General features: G+C 45.6%; 1 protein-coding gene across 3 annotated transcripts in view; it reads right to left on the reverse strand.

Annotated features, from left to right (window-relative positions):
• Positions 1-27,331, reverse strand: part of LOC139279807 (synaptotagmin-like protein 1) — a 60,427-nt gene that overhangs the window by 2,655 nt on the left and 30,441 nt on the right. The window contains exons 6-14 of one of the 3 annotated variants that reach the window (XM_070899039.1): positions 15,880-15,916; positions 15,084-15,151; positions 14,660-14,770; positions 12,600-12,766; positions 12,198-12,300; positions 11,011-11,172; positions 5,526-5,604; positions 3,103-3,202; positions 2,373-2,578 (exon numbers count right to left, since the gene is read on the reverse strand). In XM_070899039.1, coding sequence (XP_070755140.1) covers positions 2,373-2,578; positions 3,103-3,202; positions 5,526-5,604; positions 11,011-11,172; positions 12,198-12,300; positions 12,600-12,766; positions 14,660-14,770; positions 15,084-15,151; positions 15,880-15,916 — 1,033 coding nt within the window. Of the gene's footprint in view, positions 1-2,372; positions 2,579-3,102; positions 3,203-5,525; positions 5,605-11,010; positions 11,173-12,197; positions 12,301-12,599; positions 12,767-14,659; positions 14,771-15,083; positions 15,152-15,879; positions 15,917-27,331 lie in introns of those variants that run through there. The other 2 variants (XM_070899040.1, XM_070899041.1) reach the window with 2 other exon arrangements.

The following is a 27,331-nucleotide window of genomic DNA, read 5'->3' on the forward strand; positions in this document are numbered from 1 at the left end:
ATCAGTCACACAATACTAAGCATGTCTACAATGATCTCCCCTTCACACTGTGTTAAACTGCTTACTGCCAAGGACACAAGGTCTTGAGATCACCACATCCTTAGCCTTCACCTGGAAATGATCCTCTCCTCGCAGACTTACACAAATTCATGCCACAAAAGCCTCTCATGGAATATAACTGTTTCTTGCATTTATGTGGAACTGAGGTACAGATCATCCATAATCTAGCTGAATGGTGGAACAGGCTCGAGGGGCTAAATGTGGCAGTAGTCTGGGCCGGCTGGATGACAGGCAACAGCAAGGGCACTGGCAGAGTGGGAGGGCGAATGCTGTCATCCTGAGAGAGGACTGCAGATTTGTGCTCCACGGAGCCACTGCCACTCCTCTGGAATGGCACCTCAGCAATCCTAGTAATCTGTTGGAGGACAGATTGTTGGACTGCTGCCTCTGGTTATTGTGGAAATGTACTTTTAAAGTTGCATATACTGTTACATGTACCCTTTTGCAATGAAACAAAATGGAGTCCCGATTCTCCCAGAAGCCTCTACAGCAGTCTGTTTCTGTTTAAACATACTAACCTTGACTGAAACTGCTGACAGTTGATTATATGAGAAAAACAGGAACCATCTAATGAGTAAGGGAACCTTGAACAAACCCACCCGGCCAGAGGCTTAACCACCAGATAACAGAAAAAGTGTCCTGTTGGAATTGTACTCCCCTGTACTATCAATAATCTGTTGCTATGCTAAACCTTAGAAGGACTAGATAAAGGTTGTAAAGATATGTAAAGACTCAGACAAGGATGTGGTACTAATTAAATGATTGGAGAACTCTTTATCTGTTTTCACTGACCGCAATGGCAGAACCGATGCACTTTGACTAAGCGAGACTCTTCCTTGCTGCAAGTAAAACTTATTAAAGGAACATCTACTGGAGCTGATTGTGTCAGAGTCTTATTGAGAGTCGAGATTTTGACATTATGTGCCACCTTGCTCTGCAAGAGAGGGGGAAGTGTGTCAATGAGTGTGGTGAAATGTGTTTCAGTGATGTGCCCTGTCTTGGTTGAATAGCTGGTAGTGTGAGGCTTGCAGCAGTGTTAAGTGTGTGAGGTGAAACTATGATTGTGTGGTATGAGTCCTGATTGAGAGAGATTGTTGGTAGGTGAGTGATGGGGGTGTGGTGCATTGAGAATTTGTGTGAGCTGGCGGGATATGGCATTTTGAAGATGAATTCACTGACCTTGACCGCTCGTGTGAGGTCATTAAACTTTTTGTGGCACTGGATCGAGGACCTCGGGCTGGACTTTTGGTATTTAGCACCACTGCTACCTGCTACCACTGCTTTCTCAGAAAATCCACGCACAGGCATCTTCCACCCTTCAGAATGTAGTTTGGGTCCTTCTTTGAAACACCTGTGAACTCATCGTTTTTTTGGCGTGGAAGCAAGTCATCCTCGTTTCGAGGGACCGCCTATGATGATGGGTTGAAGCATGTGGTCAGTGGATTGGGATTGGCTGGAGCTGACCGATTGGGATTGACCGAGTCCCATGAAAGTAGTGTCTGAACTGTATACATAAACTGTGCTGTCGTTTACCTTAACTGTACATTCTTACAGTCCCTTGCATAGTTTCTGTAGTTTTAGTGATGCTCAAAATAAAATCTTTTAAAACATTTTTATAAAAACTGATTTTCTTCCATTTTATATCAAAATTTGAAAAAATGAGTTTTTAAATTGGCAAACTGATTTTAATGACTCTTAATCATTTACTGTTGTGAGCAAGACTACAAAACCACAGTGACTGCTCTTCAAAAGTACTTAATTGGCTGTGAAAATGCTTTGGGTCATCCTGAGGACGTGAAAAGCCTGAAGAAATGCAAGTTTTCTTTCTGTCACTCGGCCCAAGACAAGGGAGGCAATAAAAGGAGAGCTGGGAGGGGGCTGGCATCTATAGGTGCCAACATGTCCTGCAGCATAAGTGCCTCTGCGTGGTGCAAGCAGGAGTGTAGCAGCCTAAAAATAGTGTCGGGGGATGGGGCTGTTGGGTCACTTACCGTCCCGTTCACACTGACACTCTGGCTGCTGCCACTTTGGATGGACCACCCGCTTATTTCTTCATGTGCAAGTCAGGGTCTTATGATCTACTAGGATCCCAACTGCAATTTTGAGGTACAAATGGGTAGAGAGCGAGCGACTAACATTCTACACATTTGTAGCATCCTTCAAGACAGTGGTCCTTAGCGACAGCTCCCAAACATGTTATTCATATTTAAATTTTGCAATTAAAAATAAATTTAAACTTCAATTTCTCCTGATCCAGCAGAAAATTGTCTCTCAACAACCAGCCAGGAGGAGTGACGGCTTGTTTCTCTTACCGGTTCCCAGACTGAGCCTCAGTCCGCCCAGGAGCTGGTTGGAAAAGGTATCGTGATCCCAGACAGTGAACTCCGCACAGATCTCGCTCACATCTTCTGTCTGAAAGCCGTCATACACCATTGTGTGGTTATAAACTGGGCTCAAATCCTTCTTTATCACTCTGGTCTTCTGTCGGCTGGACTTAGTGGTATCTGGGAGAATATGACTGATAACAACAAAATAATGGTACGGGAGTCAATCACACAGCATCCAAAGAATTGTATCAGCAGCACTGGCCCAGTGGCTCCGGCCCAGGGGCAATGCGTGCTGGGGTGCCGCGTGTTGGGGCAGTATCCTTTCTGCAGGTATCACTACCTCTGGGCCTTTCAGCAGAATATTTGCCCAGGATTCCAGAAGCAGGATTCTAAGGAGGCCCATGGACACCCCAAGAAGGTGTGGGGCAGTCGGGGAGGGCTGGGATGTGAGGGGACGGTTTGTTGGGGGGACTGGTTTGGGTTGTCGGCGGGACGGGTTGGGTTGTCGGGGGGGGGACGCGTTGTCACAGCTTGCCAACGGCTCAGGTCGGGGTTCCAGTGGAAAGCACAGCCTCTCCCCCCTCTGGTAGCCCAAAAATCTGGCCTAGATGGCAACAGTACGCATTGAGTCAGAAGCTAATTATTTTCCCCATTTTCCATGCTCATCAAGTGGACTATCAGTTCCACAATTTCAGGAAATGAAAGACTCAATTACCATTTGACAAAGGAGTTGATGCCCTTGGATCGGATTGGCATGAGATTCCGTGCTTCCTTTAGCCAGATGTGCACCTCTGCGGTGGGAGTCAGCCCCTGATCTAAAGCAAGATATCGGAGTGTAAGATACAGCTTCACCCCCATCTCTTCATCCCACCCCTTCATCGCCAACCTCACCCCTACTCCACCATCACCAACCCCTCACTCCACATTCTGAGTGACAGCGTCACCCCTTCCTCACCCCACTTCACCCTCGGAATATTAATACAACCCAGGTACTACAACAACAACTTTCATTTATATAGCGCCTTTAACGCAGTAAAATGTCCCAAGGCACTTCACAGGAGTGTAAATCAATAAAAATGTGATGCCGAGCCACATAAGGAGATATTAGGACAGGTCACCAAAAGCTTGGTCAAAGAGGTGGATTTTAAGGAGTGGGTCTTAAAAGAGAGCGAGGAAGAGAGGCATAGAGGCTCAGGGAAGGAATTTCAGAGCTTAGGGCCTAGATGGCTGAAAGTACGGCCGCCAATGGAGGAGGGGAAGGAGGGGGGATGCACAAGAGGCCAGAATTGGAGGAATGCAGAGATCTCAGAGGGTTGTAGGGCTGGAGGAGGTTACAGAGATGGGAGCAGTGAGGCCATGGAAAGATTTGAACACAAGGATTTAAAAATCATGGCGTTGCTGGACCGGGAGCCAATGGAATTCAGCTTGCGCATGAGTGATGGGTGAATGGGGCTTGGTGAAAGGAAACTAGACAAATATATGAGAGAAAATGGAATAGAAAAATATGCAGAAAGGCTGAAATGAGGCAGATGGAGTGGGAGGAGACTCGTGTGGAGTATAAACACCACCACAGACTAGTTGGGCCAAATGGCCTGTTTCTGTGCTGTATATTCTATGTAATTCGATGTAATCAAAGATATTAAGGGAGCAAAGGCAGGTATATGGAGTTAGGTCACAGATCAGCCATGATCTCATTGAATGGTGGAACAGGGTCGAGGGAGTAAATATCCTACTCCTATACTATGCAACTGGACTTGGTGCGAGTTAGGATACTGGTAGCAGAGTTTTGGATAAGCTGAAGTTTATGGAGGGTGGAAGGTGGGAAGCCAGCCAGCAGAGCATTGGAATAGTCGAGTCTGGAGGTAATAAAAGCATGGATGAGAGTTTCAGCAGGAGATGAGCTGCAGTGTCGGAGATGGGCAATGCTGCAGAGGTGGGTCGGGTATTGGTGATGGAGCGGATATGGGGTCGGGGGAGTCAGAAGCTCAGCTTGAGTAAACAAAAAATGGCAAAGCAGCAGAGGTCTGAAAAATCTCATGCAAACAAGTTACACTACATAGTCCAGGGAGTGCTCCCAGCGTGCCCCTTGCACCCGACGTGTACCCCTCGCACCTCCAGTGTCCCCAGATTGAGAATTGGTTAATAGATAAAAACAGAGAGTAGGAATAAATGGGTCATTTTCGGGTTGGCAGGTTGTAACTAGTGAGGTGCCGCAAGGATCAGTGCTGGGGCCTCAGCTATTTACATGACTTAGATGATGGGTCCGAGTGTAATATATCCAAGTTTGCTGATGATACCAAGCTGGGTGGGAAAGTTAGCTGTGACGAGGATACAAAGAGGCTGCAAAGCGATATAGATAGGTTTAGTGAATGGGCAAGAATGTGGCAGATGCAGTATAATGTGGGTAAAAGTGAAATTATCCACATTGGTCGGAATAATAGAAAAGCAGAATTTTTAAAAAAAGGTGTGAGACTAGTAAATGTTGGTATGCAGAGGGATTTGGGTCTCCTAGTAAATGAATCACAGAAAGTTAACATGCACGTACAGCAAGCCATTAGAAGGAAAATGGTATGTTAGCCTTTATTGCAAGGGGGTTGGAGTATGAGTGTAAGGAAGCCTTGCTGCAATTATATAGGGCCTTGGTGAGACCACACCTAGAGTACTGTGTCTTAGAGGGGGTGCAACTAATGTTCACTAGATTGATTCCTGGGCTGAGGGGGTTGATCCAAGAGGAGAGATTGCTTAGAATGGGTCTATATTCTCTGGAGTTTAGAAGAATGAGAGATGATCTCACTGAAATTATTAGCGGGCTTGATGGGGTAGATGCAGAGAGGCTATTTCCCCTGGCTGGAGAGTCTAGAACTAGGTGTCACAATCTCAGGATATGGTGTCAACCATTTAGGACTGAGATGAGGAGAAATTTCTTCATTCAGAGGGTTGTGAATCTTTGGAATTCTCTGCCCCAGAGGGCTGTGGATGTTGAGTCATTGAGTATATTCAAGACTGAAAGCAATAGATTTTTGGACTCTGAGAATCAAGGGATATGGGGATAGGGCGGGAAAGTGGAGTTGAGGTATAAGATCTTTTGTTCTTATGACTGTGATTGCAATGTGTTGCTGAGGGTGCAATTGAACCTACCGTGTGATCCTGCTGGGATGAATTTCAGCGACAAAGACAGCTGACCTTTGCTCTGGATCGTGTTTGGTGGAACAGCAATCTGTGCAAGAGTAGATTCACACACTTTAGTTCCACATCCCTCGCTGTTTACACTTCACACACAGGGCTGGGAAAGGGCTGGTATTGGTTATAACGTATAATGACTGAATTTACTAAGTATGATGGTAGTTTCATTTGAACGTGGATAGTAGTTCAGTGGTGGAGATTGTGATAGGAAGCAGGAGCCCATCGGGTTCTCTCCATAGGTTGGTGGAGATGAGCTAAGCTGTTACCTGTTCGATTCCCTAGTAGATCATCTGTAAACTTGGCCCCTGCCAAAGGATGATGGGTGTAATGTACTTGCTTCATGGGTTCTCCGCTTAAGAATTCATAGCAACACACTGCTACTCAGAACTAATTGGTTTATTAGCAAAGGTTTAACAATCACACTACACATTACCAATTCATCCACCAGGCTGAACCACCTGCCTCCTCATGGATCCCCTGAGCCCAACAGGCTGGGGTTTTATTGAGTCTTGTGAACATCACATGACTGACTAAGTCACTCTCAACTCAACAGCTCTACAACTATTTTAATAAACAGATAAAGCTGAATGCCTCCTTATTAAAGGGACAATAGAACACACAAATTAACAAATAAAACTTTCAATGGAATTTTAACCAATCAAATTAAAATGTGGTTTCCATGGGGTGATGATGCACTCCAGTCCCTCCGGTGCCCACCTCTCGTGGAAGGCCGTGAGTGTACCATGTGCTCCATCTCCAGGGACGGAACGTAACCACAGAAGAGGGGCAGGCAGTCGGGCTGAACGACCCCCTCAACCACCCGCTGCCTGGACCGGTTAATGGCCACCTTGGCCAGGCCCAGGAGCAGTCCGAAGAGGAGGCCCGCCGACCTGCCCACTTCCCTCCGCACAGATTGCCCAAAGATCAGGAACGTGGGACTGAAATGCAGCCAAAATTTGCGGAGCAACCCCTTCAAATAATGGAAAAGGGGATGCAGCCTCACGCATTTTATATATACACATGGAACACGGACTCTTCCAGACCGCAGAAAACGCAGGCGGCCTTGGAGTCAACAGCTCGGAAAAACTGTGAGCATTCTCACAGGTGCATAGCGAAAATGGATGGATTTCCATCAAAATCAGTAGAAAGGAAAATTCATGATAATACCCACCTATTTACTGAATGTTTTTATCCAATTGAGGGCTGTTGTCAGTAAGCGATTTATTCATCTGGACGTTGAGGAGATTAGATTGTAAAGCAACAGGATTACTTACATATGGGTTCTGACAAAAAGTCATCGACCTGAAACGTTGGACTGAAGTTCAGAGTTCATATAAGGCCCGTTACTGCCGTTTTACGGCGGCTATGCGGCAGAATCGAGTGGCCGCCACGCTGCAGTCCATTGGCCGCCCCGACCCAAATTCAGCGTGGGGATTTTTTGGCCTGTCCCCACTTCCGCCCCACTGCTGCTGGCTGCCGCAAGCACGTCATCAAAACGGCACCGCTGCTATCCCGCACCTACACTTTAATCCGCCCCAAATTTAGGCTAAAAAACTCCATGAGCCACTGAACGATGCCCCCCGACAGTTTTTTCTGTCAGTGCACCTTCTCCTCACTGTGTGCAGCCCGGCAGCCCTTCAAGGGGAGGGCCCACTGCCGCCTCCGCCATGCTGTTATTTTTGCCGGCTGATCCGCCAACAGGCAGCCTGGCACCCCCTCTTGGGTGCCAGGCCGCTGGCCCGGCCAAAACCCTCCCTGGTGGCCCAGTGGCCAAAGCTAAAAATATTCACGATTCTCCCCCCTTTAATGGAGGGAAGAGAGCATGGTGACGCACACATGCTGTGACGTCACCGCCTCTCCACCGCTAAGTAACAGCAGCGGAAACTTGATCCCACACCAACTTCCGCCCCTCAGCAGGACTTACCGCCACACTTCCGCCCCCACTATGACCGATTTCCGGTCCGACATCAAAAAAATTTCAAAGTGCCTAAAATCAATCAAAAGTCCGCCTCGTAAACCAAGTAAGAAATCATTGGCGTGCCAGCTTTCTGGGGCGTGCCTGCATTTTGGCCCCATTAACTCTGTTTCACTCTCGGCAGATGGTGCCTGACTTGTTGAGTATTACTAGCAGAGGGTGTGGAATATATAAATACCGAGAGTCTGGATTCAAGAGAGAGAGAGAGAGAGAGGGAGAGCAGGGTATTTAAATATTGAGGGGGTGAAATTTCCCCACGACCCGATTGGGGGTGGTAACCTTCCGGGGCAGGGACCTTTAATGGTCGATGTACAAGTCCCACCCCTGATGCGGAATTGCCCTTACTGCTCCTGAAAGAAAGCAGCGCGCAATCTCTCGCACTCCGCTTCCTTTAGGGGCAGGTCCTGGGGTGCTACTGGGCAAAATGTTCAGCACTACGTGGATGCTCTGCATAGCGCTGACGTGCTACAATGCCCCTGCCCTTCGATTAAAGGGGACAGCCGCTGCGCATTCTGCATGGCCGCTGATGTCCTCCACTGGGCCACCAGAGCAGCTTGCGACTGGGCCAGCAGCCCAACACCCAAGGCAGAGTGCCAGGCTGCACAATGACGGCCCGGACCATGCCAGGGCCGCCATCGTCGAACCCACCCAAGAGTCGGCCGGCCCGGGGCGCGACAAGCCTCCCCTTTAATCTCCGCCCCGAAAGCGGATGTCCGCCAGCTGTGTGACCCCCCAAAGCTGGCTTTGACATCCGCCTGCACCAACCTCGTGACCCGTGGGGCAATTTCCCCTGTGGGGCATTAAGGGGTCGGCATGGGGCGGTGAGGGGTCACTGTGCACGACAATGACACCATCGCCGGTTGCGCGGCAGCCCAGGGTGCTAACCGCAGGCGCGGCGCACCATGGCAGCGCCTCCACAAACTCCCTTGCAATTTCCCGGAGGCAGTAGCGACGCACCCCCCCCCCCCAACCCCCCACCCCCCATCCCCCAGGCAAAAACTGCCTTGCAGAGGTGCTAACGGGGCTATGAAAAGGTGCAAATTCACCCCTAAGAGTACACAGACAGAGAGGGGTATTTTGGGAGAAAGAATGAGGAGAGGCAAAATAAAGTAAATGGTACCATTTTAAAGAGGGTGCAGGAACAGAGAGACCTGGGGGTTTGTGTACACAAATCTTTAAAGGTGGCAAGACAAGTTGATAAGGCTGTTAAACAAAAGCATACAGGATCCTGGACTTTATAAATAGAGGCATTGAATACAAAAGCAAGGAAGTTATGCTAAACCTTTATGAATCACTGTTAGGTCTCAGCTAACAATTCTTGGCACCAAATTTTGGAAAGAATGCCAAGGCCTTGGAAAAGGTGCAGAAGAGATTTACTAGCGTGGTACCAGGGATGAGGGACTTCAATGATGTGGAGAAACTGGGGTTGTTCTCCTTAGAACGGAGAAGTTCATGGGGAGATTTAATAGAGGTGTACAAAAATATGAGGGGTGTTCATAAAGTAGATAGGGAGAAACTATTTCCAGTGGCAGGAGGGTCGATAACTAGAGGACATCGATTTAAGCTAATTGGCAAAAGAACCAGAAGGGAGAGGAGGAGATTTTTTTTTTTAAACGTAGCGAATTGTTACGATCTGGAAAGCACTGCCTGAAAAGGTGGTGGAAGCAGATTCAATAATAATTTTCAAAATGCAATTGAATAAATACTTGAAGGGGAAAGATTTGCTGGGCTATAGGGAAAGAGTAGGGTAGTGGGACTAATTGGATAGCTCTTTCAAAGAACCGCTTGGGCATGATGGACTGAATGGCCTCCTTCTGTGCCTTATGATTCTATGATTTAAATATTATGAGCCCTGGACACTGAGTGGATCAGGGTATTTAAATACTGAAACTCCTCCCCCTGGATTTTACTGCATTTATCATGTTTACCATGTGATGGAGCAGCAGAACATTTGATAGTGGCAAAATGGAGATGGTGCAGAATGAGTTGACAGTGAGATCGATTGCCCTGCCCCTGCTCCGGGACCCTCTTGTTGAGGTGCGGTGTGGACGCTAACCCAAGGTGCACATTGATGTGACAATGTGTTCGGGACAGTACCGGGGGTTGAGCATAGCTGGCAGCCTGACCCACCTGGCATTCTCCTCTTGCTCATGCTCTTTTTCACAAAAGTAATGGGGATTTCCAATGGGGATTCCCCATATCAGAAAGATCAGTGCCAGAACATTTGGCAAAAGTTTCCCGAGTGGAAACATATGAAAACAATTCAGAAATAGCCTCATAAATGTTCCTACAAGTCTAAATATCAACTCTTGCACTCAAATTTGCACTTCAATAAACAGTCCACCTGTAATGCCAGACCCTGTTTTATAGGGGTGAGTAGTTACCTGCATATACACTGGGAAATGATGTGTACATCTGAGGGTGAGGTGAGGGTGGGGCAAATCTATGAAACATGATGGGTTAGTTCACAGGCTGATGCTTTAAACTAAACACCAGGATAGTTGGAGGTTAAATCATATGAAACAATACATTTCTGAGGAATCACTTGCAATCTTTGGTTACATGGAGAATTTTGTTCCTAACTTTTCTATTGCAGCTAGGATTTTTAGTCATCATATATCTTTTTCCATCATGTGTCTCTGTGCTAGAAGCACAGCTCTGACTAGACTGGAATGGAGTTTAAGTTGGAGATGATTCCAGCATTACTTGCGACAATAAAAAACAATAGATTATTTGATTTATTCTCCCAGTGTTAGAGACAACAGCATATATATTTGCGGAGTGCTTTGAACTTATAGAGAGTGAATTTCGGTGAATTTCTAGAGAGAGACTGATCAGCATCAGGTACATTGCAATGGGTTTTTACATCGCCATTGCCTCCCTCATTCCCCATTCTCCGCTCTACTCACTGTGGCGTATCCAGATTAGAAACGCAAGAAATCGGGAGTCAGTGATCAGCGAGATTGAGTGCTCGATGGTGGAAGGTAGTGTCTATCACCAATCTCACCATTGCATGAAAATCTGGGCCATTTATAATTACCTGAAAACTAGTGGTTGTCTCTGTGCCACAAACCCAACCGGTGAACTGGAAAAGTCACTAAATGGGCGTAAATCGAGCATCATAGCTATTTTCCAATTTTCCCAATTAGTTACATCCACTTTATGCTCTTTAACTGATTGGATAATCTTCATCAATGTGTGCAAGAATATGTCAAGAATATCACTGAGCCAAGAATATCACTGTGGAATACAAACAGTAATGGCTGCACAATGTGCGGTCTCAGCATCAGTCATCATCAGGATACCCCATGACGGTGGACATTGTGCCTGGTCTGTTGGAAGGAGCAGTTTTTTGGGGAGTAAATGGCCTTTTTTCAGTCCTTATGTTGTAAATATAACTGCATACACAGACAATGGGACAGTATGTGACAGGTAAATTTGTGCAGGACAGACACAATATCTTACCCGTGGCTGTAGGATGTAGGATGTAGGCTTGATGTTGTTCCAATCCCATGATTCCAGTGGGATCTCCACCTCTCCCAGGAAGAGATTGTGCCTAAAGTGATCGCTGTGCCACACAGAGAGGCTCAGAGTCCGACTTTGCAGCTCATCTTTCTCCAACTTGTACTTTAGCAAAAAAGAAAGTGATAAGTAGAGGGTGAGTGAATGCACTGCCCCAATATCAGGCTCAGTGCAACAGTTAGTAAACAGATGCAACACAGTTAGAATGGATCGATGAAAATCTTACCCAGAGTTGTGGAAGAACTGCATGCCTATGTGTGTGGTTCTACAAGCTGCGCACTCGTGTCTCTGGATGTGTCAGGGTTTGTGTTTGGTGTCGAGGTATATATGGTGCATGCCGGGTATATGTGGTGTATCAAAGTATATATGGGTGTCAAGCAACGTTCCCGCTAAGCTGTGCAGCTGCAAGTGGTCTGGAGGTCCTGCACAGGCCGTTCACTGGCTTTTCAATAGAAATAACCGCGTATGCGCGAAAAACGGAATGGGATCCGCACACCAAAAAACATTTAAGGGAACAGTGGTGTCCTGTTTTCCATATTCTAATCGAATCTCCCCAGAATATAGTAAATTTTAAAAAATTTAAACTTTCCTAATTTTGATGTCCACATCCTCTTAAAGTGCTTCAGTATTGTTGCACTTGTTTGTGACAGAGGAACGGTAAGAGATCATGGCGGAGGTGCAGTGAATGTTTGTGGCGGAGGAGCGGTGAGAGATCGTGGTGGAGATACGGCATATGAAAGTATGGGGCCCAGAAGAGCCAAGGGCCCAGGGGCAGCACGAGTCAACCCACACGGTGATGTGTGCGCGCACTGGGTCCGTGCAGCAGAGCAGGTCTCCAGTCATCCTGGTTTACCCTTGTCACTGGATAAAGACAAAGACGGTCACCACACATTAAAAAAATCCACACACAGGCATCTTCCACCCCCTCAATTGGAGTTCAGGACTAGAACATCGGGTCCTTCATTGAACCATCTGTGAACTCATGTGGAAGCAAGTCATCCTCGTTCGAGGGACCGCCTATGATGATGATGATGTATATGTTGGTGTGTCAGTGAATATCTCAGGTGTGTCAATGTATGTACAGTTTACTGACAGGTGGATGCAGATAAAGATCCAATAACCAATCTCACCATTAACTGCTCATTAAATGAAGGATTCAGGGTTTTCTTCCTCACCGAGGTTTTACGCTTGCTTTCAGATGATTTGTCTGGGAGAAGGTAAGTCTTCACGTAGCTGTTGAAGGGTCAAGTTAGTAAAATCACCCAGTACCTCATCAGGAAACATTTTAGTCAAAATAAAGCACCGTATCTGAGATATTGTTTGACATGCACAGTGACACTCGGCACCCGTCATAACCGCTCAGGGAGAGACACACGCGCAGGAACACACACACTGGGCAATCTTTGATCCGAATCACAGTTCCTCCTGTCTGGCCATGTGCTGGAGCGGATACCACCATCTCACCACTAACAGTTGGTGCATGTCAATACATTTGTGTCAAAATTACATTTCACTAAACATTTTGTACTTACGGGTCAGAACGATTTTTCCTGGCTTTGGCCAGATCATCACATTGCACCACGAAAATCTGGAACTCACTACTGTTCTCATCATAATGCAGTGAGAAAGTGACACTGCCTCTCACATCGACACATCCAAAATCAGCATTGCTGTACAAGCTCATCATACTGCCACTGAGCTACGGGACAGAACACACAGCATCAGTTAGTGATGTGTCATCTCTCCCCTGGGTTGAATTGCTTGTTAGAGAGATTGACACAATCTAATGGACTCCATTAACCCCACTGTGTGAACAGTCACACTTACTGCAAACCAGGGAGCTACACATTTTCCACTGACTTAAAATAGTGACTATAGGATGATGACTATAGTGGTGGAGGAGCTGGTGTGATGCAAATCTCATACAGTTATAAGGCAGAACCAATAGGCAATGTGAATACTGCTCATTCACGCTGCTCGATACCTTGAAAAATGGATCAATCCTGGACGAGAAAGCCATCGAGGATTTTACAGAGATCTGCTTAGTTCACATGGAATTAGGAGAAAAGGGAAGTCCATGATTGAGACAGGCAGTGGCACTGTCTCTCGCAGCACCCGGTTTCATGGCCGGAATAATCTCTTCTCGTTCCAAGCTTTCTCATGCTGTCCTTGACTACACACAGCCAGCATGACCCTCGTGTCAATAATGTGTTCTGCAAACCAACTGCAACTAATTGTGAACCTTTGAAAGTAAGAGAACTCTCACGTTAGTCAGCTTTACTCTGTTAACGGAAATCAGGACGTGCAATGTGGGCGGAGTAATTTCAGTTCAATAACTACTGGTTGCAGTGCGACCTCACTGCTCATCACCAATTCTCTGCTCAACTGTTGCTTTCTGTGAGACTGGCAGACATTATACATGTCAAATATGTAACTCGGGCAAACACAGAACTGGCACCGGGGAGGCAACTTACCATTCGGGCCTGGCTATTCCCCTGACTACAGAATCTCCCACCACTATCGCTCTCCTAATTCTGTGCCCACCTGCCTCTCACCCAGGGTGGCCTCCTGCTCCCTGGTGCCCCAATGTTACTCATGAAGGCCCTCCTCTGAGTCACTGTCTCTACCCACCTTACACTCCCAATACCAGGTATCTATTGGACAGTTCCAGTATTCAGGGGCTCCCTCCACCTGTGACTGTGGTGCCCCACCTAGATGGTCACTCACTTCCTTCTTTCTACTCAGCCCCTGTCCTATCCCCTCTTCCTGTGTGAGCTGCTGGTTCTTGCTCGATTTCTTGAATATTTGTCAGGACAGAAATTGTATTTGAAGTAGTTTGTGAACATATTTGATTCCATTCTCATTCTCATTGGATATATTCAAGAGGGAGTTAGATATGGCCCTTACAGCTAAAGAGATCAAGGGGTATGGAGAGAAAGCAGGAAAGGGATACTGAGGGAATGATCAGCCATGATCTTATTGAATGGTGGTGCAGGCTCGAAGGGCCGAATGGCCTACTCCTGCACCTATTTTCTATGTTTCTATGTGTCACAGAGAAAGGTGTCCCAATCAGCAGAAACATCTGTGCATTCATTCTTCCAATATCTTTGGTTATTTAGGATGCTGTTTAAAATGTAGCAATTAAATAAACAGCAAATCCCAGTACACACAGCAACAATTCGAACCCAATACATCCCAGTATACACGGCAGGGACGGACCCCAGGACACACGGCAGGGACTGGATCCCAGGACACACGGCAGGGACTGGATCCCAGGACACACGGCAGGGACTGGATCCCAGGACACACGGCAGGGACTGGATCCCAGGACACACGGCAGGGACTGGATCCCAGGACACACGGCAGGGACTGGACCCCAGGACACACGGCAGGGAATGGACCCCAGGACACACGGCAGGGACTGGACCCCAGGACACACGGCAGGGACTGGACCCCAGGACACACGGCAGGGACTGGACCACACAGCCGGGATTGGAAGTCATTACATCCTAGTGCACACTGGAGGGGAAACCAACACATCCCAGTACACATCCAGCAGGGAATTTGGAACTCAGCGCATTTCAGTACTCACAGCAGGCGTTTGGAAACTGGACAGTGAGCTGTGAACATCCACATCTTTAATTGGCACGCTGGACTCATCACTGTTCTGGGAACAAGTGTCACCATCGATCTCATCATGACTCTGCCGTTGGTAAGAAAATAAGTAATCAGGGCATGACACTGGCCCATTCTGCACCATGTGACACCTCAACACAGCACCCAGTTTCAACCATAAAAGCACCGAGCCCAGACCTTGGGGCACTGTGCCCGATTCAGCATCGCCAGCAACATACACTCTTTCTCCACCCCCTCCACCCCCCCACCACCACTGTGGAATGCCATTGGTGAGTCAGTTATTTTGCAGTATTAAGCAAATCCATGCAATGAGTAGGTGATAAATAGTTCAGTATGTGTGAGATGTGTGCAAGGGTTGAGTGCTGTGTTGTGCCCCATACCTGCACTGTAATAACTGGCACCGATGGGCTGCCCTCTTCAGTCCTCAACAAGTCATCGTCCACAGCAACTGAAGCACAAACTAAATGTTACAAATCAAATCAATCAACATTATCATAAAATATAAATCGAACTGATCACATATTATAAATCTGTCTCTGTATTGGCTTAAGGCATCAGAAAATGGGGTGAAGAATTGGCTGTGTGTGAAGACCCTTACTTTGCCTCCCTTGTACAGGCAAGTTGAAATCTGCCTGCCAGACACCTGAATTTGTCATCCTGCTGACTGTGAGGATTTGTATCAGATGTCAGTCTGAGGACAGTCTGAAATTGGAGAAAATCTCAAAGTTGGCCCTGGACCTGCAGCAGTTCCTCGCCCCCCCGCCCCCCCCACCCCCCGCACACACGCGAAGGGCCCGGGAGCCCCGCTCCTCCCAGTGTGCCTGGAACCCATTGCCCCCCATCCCACAGGACCCACCACCCACCGTCCACCCCCTCCCACAGCACAGGGCCTGGGAACCTGCCACCCCATAAGGCCTGGGATGCCACTCCATTTCCCCCTCCCCCCTCCCAAACAGGTCCTGGGATTCCCCCCCTGCTCCCCTGCAGACTGCGTGTGTGCAGGAAGGTGAAGAGTTTACAAAAATATTTGCTTTATCAGAAAAGTCAAACCACACACCAACCCTTCAATCCTCAAAGCTGACCTTCAACCCCCAACTACGACCCTCACCTCCGCCCACAATCCTTTTCATGACCTCTGCCCACGGCCCTCAACCCCGCCTCAGACCCCGACCCTACCTTTTGATTCAGAGGCCATGTCGTCATTTCTCTCGGTCTAAAAGAGAAAATCTAAATATTAGACAGGAAAAGATCAACAGCACTTTGGGAGCAACTTTAACGAGCATCAATTAAAAGTTGCATAATTAATTTCTTCTCAGATGTTATATCCCAAATACAAAGCAAGAATATAATCCACCCCCTCCTGTACACGCTGGGAAACATTCACTCCATCACTTCAACACACACAGGCGCCAGACGAGGTCTAAGAAACAAATATTCATTGAACTTTCCGTACTCACTCATGATTTCCATCACCTCCAGAATTCTGATTTGCATTCAGTTTATAGGTTAGATGTGCCTCCCATGAATCATTGCACCCACCATTTTATTAACCTGATCCTTAATTATGACCTTGCTGTGCAATGCATCTCTGAGAGAGACTAGGGGGAGAGGGGCAAGGACAAGGGTGACACTTGGTTAATCTAGAGACAGTCAGCATGGATTTGTAACGGGCAAGTTGCGTTTAACTATTTTTATTGAATTTTAAATCACAGTATGTACATAAGTGCAAACTGTATATGCTGATTTTCCAACAGATGTTTGAAAATGTGCCACGCAAGACACTTGTTACAAAAATTAACGCACTTTAAAGTTTAAAGGGAAGGAGCTGAATGGATTGAGGGATGTTCCAGGGCGGGTTGGCAGGATGTGAGTACTGGTGTGGTTAGGGAGGAATGAAATTGAAGTTTGCTGATGATAGCAGAGTACAGGGTGAATTGTGAGGAGGAATCAGGGGAGTACAGGAATACAAACAGGTTCGGAGAGTGGTCAAATTGGTCCATTGCAGAGAAACGGAATGACCTCACACTTCTCCATATTTAACGCCATCTGCCACAGTTTTGCTTACTCATTTAATCCATCAATGTCCCTTTGCAACTTTCTGCTCCCATCTACACTATTTACATTACATAGAATATACAGCACAGAAACAAGCCAATCGGCCCAACTAGTCAGTGCTGGTGCTTATACTCCAAACGAGTCCTCCTATTTCATCTACCTCAGCTCAGCCTTTCAGCATATCTTTCTATTCCCCTTTCTCTCATGTATTTGTCTCATCATCATCATCATCCACAAGGATGACTTTCTTCCACGAGAGTTCACAGATGTTTCAATGAAGGACCCGATGTCCTAGTCCTGAACTCCAGTTGAAGGGGTGGAAGATGCCTGTGCGTGAATTTTTATAACGTGTGGTGACCGTTGCACATCAGCCACCAAACGGGCTTGACAGGCCTTTATCCAGTGGCAAGGATTACCCAAGACGACTGGAGACCTGCTCTGCTGCACAGACCTAGTGCGCACACATATCGCAGTGTGGGCTGGCCCGTGCTGCCCCTGGGCCCTCGGCTCTTCTGGGCCCCGTACCCTCATTCGCCGCACCTCCGCCACAATGTTCCAGGGCCCGGCGCTCCAGCTCTATTTATAGCCCCGACCTGCGTCTAGTTCCCTTTTGAAAGCATCTAAACGATTTTACCTCACCATTTCTGTGGTAGCAAGTTTCACATTCCAACCACTCCGAGTAAAGAAATGTCTCCTTGTTTCCCTTTTGGATTTATTCGTAACTATCTTGTATTTATGGCCCCTAGTTTTGGATTCTTCCACAAGTGGAAACATTCTCTCCATATCTACCCTGTCCAACCTATTCATAATTTTAAAGACCTCTATCAGATCTCCTCCATATCTTCTCTTTTCAAAAGCTCCAACTTGTTGAATCTTTCCCAATAGCTGTAATTTCTCAGTTCTGGTACCATCCTTGTAAATCTTCTTTGCACTTTCTCCAATGCTTCCACGTCCTTTTTATAGTATGGAGACCAGAACTGTGCACAGGACTCTTGTGCGGCCTGACCAGGGTCCTATACAAGTTTAATATAACTTCACTACTTTTGAATTCTACACCTCTAAAAATAAATGCCAGTGCTTTGTTAGAATTTTTAATTGCTTTGCTAACCTATGATGCTGCTTTTAATGATTTGTTCACCTGTATCCCTAAATCCCTTTGCTTCTTTACCTCATTCAGTTTCTTATTTTCTAAGGTATAGATGATGTTTGTGTTTTTCCTACTAAAGTGCATCACCTCACATTTATAGATTTTAAAATTTATTTTCCACTTAACTGCCCAGTCTGCAAGTTTTCTAATGCCTTCTTGTGTTATTATGTATTCTTCCTCAGTGTTAGCAAACCCCAAGTTTGGTTGCAAATTTTGATAGAATTACTTATTCCAAAATCCAGATCATTAATGTAAATTAATGACAGTAGTCCCAGCACTGATCATAGAAACATAGAAACATAGAAAATAGGTGCAGGAGTAGGCCATTCGGCCCTTCTAGCCTGCACCGCCATTCAATGAGTTCATGGCTGAACATGCAACTTCAGTACCCCATTCCTGCTTTCTCGCCATACCCCTTGATCCCCCTAGTAGTAAGGACTTCATCTAACTCCTTTTTGAATATATTTAGTGAATTGGCCTCAACAACTTTCTGTGGTAGAGAATTCCACAGGTTCACCACTCTCTGGGTGAAGAAGTTTCTCCTCATCTCGGTCCTAAATGGCTTACCCCTTATCCTTAGACTGTGACCCCTGGTTCTGGACTTCCCCAACATTGAGAACATTCTTCCTGCATCTAACCTGTCTAAACCCATCAGAATTTTAAACGTTTCTATGAGGTCCCCTCTCATTCTTCTGAACTCCAGTGAATACAAGCCCACTTGATCCAGTCTTTCTTGATATGTCAGTCCCGCCATCCCGGGAATCAGTCTGGTGAACCTTCACTGCACTCCCTCAATAGCAAGAATGTCCTTCCTCAGGTTAGGAGACCAAAACTGTACACAATACTCCAGGTGTGGCCTCACCAAGGCCCTGTACAACTGTAGCAACACCTCCCTGCCCCTGTACTCAAATCCCCTCGCTATGAAGGCCAACATGCCATTTGCTTGTGGAACGCCGCTTTCTACCTTCTTCCAATCGGAATAACTACCCCTTATCCCTGCTCTTTATTTTTTAGCCAATTTGCTATCCATTCGGCTATTTACTCCCTGACTCCACATGCCCTAACCTTTGTCATGAGCCTACCATGTGTTACCTTATTGAAGGCCTTTTGAAATTCTAAGTATATGACATCTACTGCATTACCCTATCTAATCTATACATTATCTCTTCAAAGAATTCTATCAGGTTAGTTAAGCATGGCTTAGCCTTTCGGAATCCATGGTAACTATATTTTATTATATTTTCTGTCTCTACATGCCCTTCTATCACTTCTTTTAGGATAGGTTTCAATATCTTTCCTATCACTGACTGGCCTACAGTTCCCAGATTTTGTTTTATTTCCCTTTTTGTTTCTAGGAACAATATTAGCTGTTTGCCAGTTCTTTTCCACCACACCCTCTTCTATGGAACTTGTGTGTATATATAAACATAAGAACATAAGAAATAGGAGCAGGAGTAGGCCATACGGCCCCTCGAGCCTGCTCCGCCATTTAATACGATCATGGCTGATACGATCATGGACTCAGGTCCACTTCCCTGCCCGCTCTCCATAACCCCTTATTCCCTTATCGTTTAAGAAACCGTTTATTTCTGTCTTAAATTTATTCAAATGTCCCAGCTTCCACAGCTCTCTGATGCAACGAATTCCACAGATCCACAACACTCAGAGGAAATTTCTCCTCATCAATGGGCGGCCCCTTATTCTAAGATTTGAGTTCTAGTCTCCCCTATCAGTGGAAACATCCTCTCTGCATCCACCTTGTCAAGCCCCCTCATAATCTTATAAGTTTCGATAAGATCACGTCTCATTCTTCTGAACTCCAATGAGTAGAGGCCCAACCTACTCAACCTTTCCTCATAAGTCAACCTCCTCATCTCCAGAATCAACCTAATGAACCTTCTCTGAACTGCCTCCAAAGCAAGTATCTCCTTTTGTAAATATGGAAACCAAAACTGCACACAGTATTCCAGGTGTGGCCTCACCAATACTCTGTTGTACAACTGTAGCAAAACTTCCATGCTTTTATACTCCATACCCTTTGCAATAAAGGCAAAATTCCATTGGCCTTCCTGATCATTTGCTGTATCTGCATACTAACCTTTTGTGTTTCATGCACAAGTACCCCCAGGTCCCGCTGTACTGCAGCACTTTGCAATCTTTCTCCATTTAAATAATAACTTGCTCTTTGATTTTTCCTGCCAAATTGCATGACCTCACACTTTCCAACATTATACTCCATCTGCCAAATTTTTGCCCACTCACTTAGCCTGTCTATGTCCTTTTGCAGATTTTTGTCTTCTCCTCACACATTGCTTTTCCTCCCATCTTTGTATCATCGGCAAACTTGGCTACGTTACATTCAGTCCCTTCCTCCAAGTCGTTAATATAGATTGTAAATAGTTGGGGTCTCAGCACTGATCCCTGCGGCACCCCACTAGTTACTGATTGCCAACCAGAGAATGAACCATTTATCCCTACTCTCTGTTTTCATTAGCCAATTCTCTATCCATGCTAATATATTATCCCCAACCCTGTGAATTTTTATCTTGTGCAGTAACCTTTTATGTGGCACCTTGGCAAATTCCATTGGCCTTCCTGATCACTTGCTGTACCTCTGCTATCTCCTCCCTACTTTCCTTGAGTTTGTGTTGGTGCACACCATCCCGACCATATCTTCTTTTACCTTTGCTAGTTTGTCAATTATTTTCTCCGTTTCTATCCCAACTGGATTAATATTCTTTTTAAGCTCATCCTTTCGTGAAGTGTCTATTTCATTATCTTCTTTAGTAAAAACTGAGGCAAAGTAGTTCTTCAATAGTTCTGTCATTGCTCTGTCATTACCTGTGAGTTTATCTTGCTCATCCTTTAGTGGTCCTATTAACATGTCTATAGAATACTTTAGTTTTTTTTTAATATTCCTTGATAATTTGATTTTGTAATTTCTCCTTGCCATCCTGATGGTTTTTTAAACTTCTCTCCTAAGTTCTTTGCATTCCCTTATGTCCTCTCCTTTAGTACCCAAGTACTTCTTATATGTCTTTTTCTTTAGATTCAATTTTCTCTTCAGTTCCTTATTCATCTACGGTGTCCCATAGCTTGTTTGGTTTGGACTTTCACTGGAATATATTTCTCTTGAACTCTATTGATTACCCTTTTAAAGCTTTCCTACTGTTTTTCTGTCTTATTTTTCAGGATTTTCTCCCAGTTTACCTTCTTTAGTTCCATCCTAATTTCCGTATAATTTTTTCTTTTCCAATCTATTAACTTAGTCTTAGTTCTACTTCTCTCACTCTCAATTCTAATCTTGAACCTTGGTATGTTGTGATTACTACTACGAAGATGCTCTCCTACTTTTACTTCTATCTGCTCTGGTTCATTACCCATTACAAGATCCAGCAGTGATTTTTTTCCTTGTTAGCCTTCGTACGTACTGAGTGAGAAAGGAGTCCTGTATACGTTGTCAAAACTCAATTCCCTTTTCTCCTTTCGCTATTTCTTCCTGTTGAAATCTCCCATGATTATTATTCTATGTCTGCTACTCACCTCGTAGATTTGCCTACATATTTTTACCACCAATTCCCTTCCACCATTTGTTGGTCTATAGTATACCACTATTAGGGTGATGGATCCCTTATCTTTTAACTCAATCCATATGGTTTCTGTACCTATCTTATTGCTAGTTATATCCTTTTTTCTACTGCCATTGTGTAATTTAACTAGTACAGCTACTCCACCGTACCTCCTTCCTAAATAGGTTATATCTGGCAATATTTAGTTGCTAATCCTGTTCTCGATGTAGACATGTTTCAATCATTCCTATTATAACTGGATCTGCTCTACAAATTATTGTCTCCAGTTCATCCATTTTGTTTTGAATACTACATACAATGCTGTACTAACAGTTTAAATTATTGTTATTTATTATTCCTTTTCCGTTTTTTTTAAAGTAGTTATTTTACCTTTATGCTCTATAATTTCATCTGGCCATTTGTGTTATCCTTATTCCTTCCTTTAGTTTGTCCTTTGCTCCCTTTTCCAGATTCTTTATTTGTTAGGTTTCTGTAATTTCTAGCAGTTCCCTCCCCATGTTATTAGATTAAAGTCTTATTTACTACTCTAGTTATTCCTTCTGCTTGCACCTCCGTGCTAACTCAGCTCCTTCCTGTCCCAGTACTGGTGCCAGTGTCCCATGAAATGGAACCCCTCCTTCCAACACCACTTGTTTAATCACGTGTTGACTTTCATAATCTGTTTGTCCCTGTGCCAATTTGCATGTGGCTCGGGTAAGGTTATTACCCATGAGGTCCTGCTTTTCAATTTAGCTCCAAGCTCCTTGTCATGTATCTTACATTATTATTCTTAACTGTATCCTAACATGCTATACATGACTGTAATAAGATATGACCTGTAACCACCAGCATACCTTACCACCAGGGGTGCACTTGCAAGAGACAGGTATATAAGGACAGGTCTCAGGCAAGTGCAGCATTCCAGAGCTGTGAAATAAAGGTGCAGGTCCAGAGTGACCTTGACTTCACTACATGCCTCGTGTGAATCTGTACTGAGGGAATAGGACTTTACACTTCTAATATTCCCTCAGCAGAACCTCTTCTGTAATCTTTCCTATGTTGTTGGTTCTGACATGGAGCACAACAACTGGATCATCCCTCTCTCTTTCCAGATTATTTTCCAGCCATTTCAAGATGTCCCTTACCCTAGCACTGGGTAGGCAACATATCCTTTGGGACTCTCGATCCTGACTTCAAAGAAGACTATTTATCCCCCTAATTATAGAACCCCTTTCTACAACCTTTCTACTCTGCATGTCCTCCACTTGATCAGCCTCCTACTCCATGGTGCCTTGGCCTGCATTCTGGCTGTCCTTCTCACAGTCTTTATCCTTATCCTCACAGGTATCGGCAGGTATCGAGTATTTTATTCCTGTTGGACAGGAGTAGTGATTGCTGGGCCTCCTTCACTATTCTTCCTATGTTCCCCTTATCCGGCTGACTGACAGTCACACTCTCCCCTTCCTGCGCCTGTGTTTTCCTCTGTTGTGTGACTGTACTCTTGAGTAAATTATCCAGTAATTCCTCCTCTTCCTCCCTTATGTGTTGGGGTGTTTCTAGCTCAGACTCCAGCTCAATGACCCTGAGCTAGAGTGTCTCGATGCAGACATTTCTTGTTGATGTGGCAGTTTGGGACAGTCTCGCTGTCCACAAATTCCCTCATACTACAATCCCGACACACTGCCTGCACTGCCATGTCATAATTAATTAAGTAGTTGGTTATCTGTCATTTATTTCTTGAACTAATTGGTCACTTGAGGTCTAGATTTATGAAATAGGTGGATGTTAAATAAATTAGTAATTAGTTCCTGTGATTAATTACTTCGCTATTTATCAGTTATCATCTTTAACTGCAGTTAGAATTGAATCACTTCGTTTGTTTTCCTTTGACTTGCCTTGTACTAATATTAAATTGTATTAAGTAAAGCTTAACACTAACCATTAAAGATACTAAACACACAAAAGGATATCCGGATACATACCTATATTCTTATCTTAATTTCCTTGAGTTCTGAAACTCCTCTCTGTGTGTTGAGTATGACGACACTTTTTCTATTACCTCCAGTGCGATTATTTACTTATTTACTGTTGCCCCTTGATTTAAATTATTTAGTACCTCCTTCCCCCTCTGCACCAAATTCCTGTTACCATTCTGTTTAGTGGGCTACTCCGTTTCGTAGATTCACAAAGCTCTGTGTGTCAGCAGATATCCCTCTATTATGGCTGTAAGTATTTGTAACACCAAAGTTCTGATTGGTCCCCTTGGAGGACAAGACACACCCAGCAGTTTGTCTGAAATGTGTAATTAGATCCTGCCTGCCTAAGTATTCAAGTACTTTGCAATGTGCATCAGGCTGTGCGGGACCTCCAGACAGATATGTGACTGCACAGTTTAGCGAACACAGGGGTGAAGGGTGATTGGGACTTGCTGCATGTTAGGATATGGACAGCAGAGTTTTGGTTGAGCTCAAGTTCAGTGAGGATGTAAAATGGGAGGCTGGCTGGGGGAACACTGAAATAGTCGAGTCCAGCAATTAAAACATAAATGTAGTTTTATGCATGTTGTAGGACCAACACAGAATATGCTCTCATTTTTTAAAATTCGTTTATTTATTGCCCATCACTAGTTGCCCTTAAGAGGGTGGTAGTGAGCTGCCTTCTTGAACCGCTGTGGCCTGGGGCAGGGTATTGGGAGGAGAGGGAGAATGTGGTGTGGGTGGAAGACAGTGATACAAGCCTAAAAGAGGGCAGGAGAATATGATCTATTTTCTCATCTGGATCACATTCTTGCTCTCATCTCGGCCCCCCCCTCCTTTAGGCCTGGATCACGTTCGTTCCCCCTCCCCAGTGTTCTCACTGTGCTTCCCCCAAACAAGTTCCTGACCTTCTCGCCCCGAGCTCCTGACCTTCTCTTCCCCCTCCAAACTCCGCGCTCTCAGAGGTCGTCTCTCCCCCCTCCGATCCCCTCACTCTCTTTACCCCTCCAATCCCCCCTCTACCCCCCATCTCCCCTTTCCTCTCCCTTCCCCCTCCTCCAATCTCCTCAATCTCCCCACTCCGATCTTCTCTCTCTCTCTCCCGATCTCCTCTCTCCCCCCTCCCGATGTCCGCTGTCCCCCCACCCGTTCTCCTCTCGCTCTCCCCCCACCCGTTCTCCTCTCGCTCTCCCCCCACCCGTTCTCCTCTCGCTCTCCCCCCACCCGTTCTCCTCTCGCTCTCCCCCCCTCCAGTTTTCCCTCGCTCTCCCCCCTCCCGTTCTCCCCTCGCTCTCCCCCCTCCCGTTCTCCCCCCTCGCTCTCCCCCCTCGCGTTCTCCCCACCCGATCTTCTCTCTCTCTCCCCCTGTCCCGATCTCTGCTCTCTCTCTCTCTCTCTCTCTCTCTCTCTCTCTCTCTCTCCTCCGATTCCCTCTCTCTCCTCCCTCCAATCCCCACCCCCCACATACTGCCAACCCGATCCCCTTACCTTCTCCACATGGAGTCAAGGAAAGCATAGTGGTGAAGGCCGCAACCAGTGCAGTATTTGAGACCGAGCATGGACAATTGGATCAAGTGCGCATGCACGATACCAAACAGGCACGCATGGTCAGGGAGAGTCAAAAATGCGTTGCAAATAATCAGTCTGCTCTAATATAAACCTTATGAAAACACCCTAGTTTCAACTAGTCAGGACTCCATTTCATTCTCCCAGTTTTCCGTCTCCATCACATCTGTTCTGACAATGCCATCGACCATACCAGTACTTCCGATGTGTCTTTTTCCCTCAACTGAGAATTCCCCCCCACCGTGGTTGACAGGGCTTGCAACCGTGATTGTCCTATTTCCCACAATTCTGCTCTCACCCCTTCCCCTTCCTCCCAGAACCATGATAGGGTTTACATAGAAAATAGGTGCAGGAGTAGGCCATTCGGCCCTTCGAGCCTGCACCACCGTTCAATAAGATCATGCAACTTCAGTACCCCATTCCTGCTTTCTCTCCATACCCCTTAATCCCTTTAGCCATAAGGGCCACATCTAACTCCCTTTTGAATATATCTAATTAACTGGCCTCAACAACTTTCTGAGGTAGCGAATTCCACAGGTTCACAATTCTCTGAGTGAAGAAGTTTCTCTTCATCTCGGTCCTAAATAACTGATCCCTTATCCTTAGACTGTGACTCCTGGTTCTGGACTGCCCCAACATCGGGAACAGTCATCCTGCATCTAACCTGTCCAATCCCGTCAGAATTTTATATGTTTCTCTGAGATCCCCTCTCATTCTTCTAAATTCCAATGAATCCAATCTTTCTTCATATGTCAGTCCTGCCATCCCGGGAATCAGTCTGATGAACCTTTGTTGCACTCCCTCAATAGCAAGAATGTCCTTCCTCAGATTAGGAGACCAAAACTGTACACAATATTCAAGGTGTGGCCTCACCAAGGCCCTGTACAACTTGAGTAAGACCTCCCTGCTCCTATACTCAAATTGTCTCGCTATGATGGCTAGCATGCCATTTGCCTTCTTCACCGCCTGCTGTATCTGCATGCCAACTTTCAACGACTGATGTACCATGATACCCAGGTCTCGTTGCACCTCCCCTTTTCCTAATCTGTCACTATTCAGATAATATTCTGCCTTCCTGTTTTTGCCACCAAAGTGGATAACCTCACATTTATCTACATTATACTGCATCTGCCATGCATTTGCCCACTTACCTAATCTGTCCAAGTCACCCTGCACCCTCTTAGCATCCTCCTCACAGCTCACACTGCCACCCAGCTTAGTGTCATCTGCAAACTTGGCGATATTGCATTCAATTCCTTTGTCTAAATCATTAATGTATATTGTAAATAGCTGGGGTCCCAGCACTGAACCTTGTGGTACCCCACTAGTCACTGCATGCCTTTCTGAAAAGGACCTGTTTATTCCCACTCTTTGCTTCCTGTCTGCCAACCAGTTCTCTATCCACGTCAGTACATTACCCCTAATATCACGTGCTTTAATTTTGCACACTAATCTCTTGTGTGGGACCTTGTCAAAAACCTTTTGAAAGTCCAAATACACCACATCCACTGGTTCTCCCTTGTCCACTCTCCTAGTTACATGCTCAAAAAATTCTAGATTTGTCAAGCATGATTTCCCTTTCATAAATCCATGCTGACTTGGACCAATCCTGTCACTGCTTTCCAAATGCGCTGCTATTACATCTTTAAAAATTGATTCCAACATTTTCCCCACTACCGATGTCAGGCTAACCGGTCGATAATTCCGTGTTTTCTCTCACCCTCCTTTTTTAAAAAGTGGGGTTAGATTAGCTAACTTCAATCCATAGGAACTGATCCAGAGTCTATAGAATGTTGGAAAATGACCACCAATGCATCCACTATTTCTAAGGCCACTTCCTTAAGTACTCTGGGATGCAGACTATCAGGCCTTGGGGATTTATTGGCTTTCAATCCCATCAATTTCCCTAACACAATTTCCTGACTAATAAGGATTCCCTTCAATTCCTCTTTCTCACTAGACCCTCAGTTCCCTAATATTTCCGGAAGGTTATTTGTGTCTTCCTTAGTGAAGACACAACCATAGTATTTGTTCAATTGATCTGCCATTTCTTTGTTCCCCATTATAAATTCACCTGATTCTGACTGCAAGGGACCTACATTTGTCTTCACTAATCTTTTTCTCTTCACATATCTATAGAAGCTTTTGCAGTCAGTTTTTATGTTCCCAGCAAGCTTACTCTCATATTCTAGTTTCCCCCTCCTAATTAAACCCTTTGTCCTCTTCTGCTGAATTCTAAATTTCTCCCAGTCCTCAGATTTGCTGCTTTTTCTGGCCAATTTATATGCCTCTTCCTTGGATTTTACACTATCCTT

This window comes from Pristiophorus japonicus, chromosome 14 (assembly GCF_044704955.1).
Source record: "Pristiophorus japonicus isolate sPriJap1 chromosome 14, sPriJap1.hap1, whole genome shotgun sequence".
Lineage (NCBI taxonomy): Eukaryota > Metazoa > Chordata > Chondrichthyes > Pristiophoridae > Pristiophorus > Pristiophorus japonicus.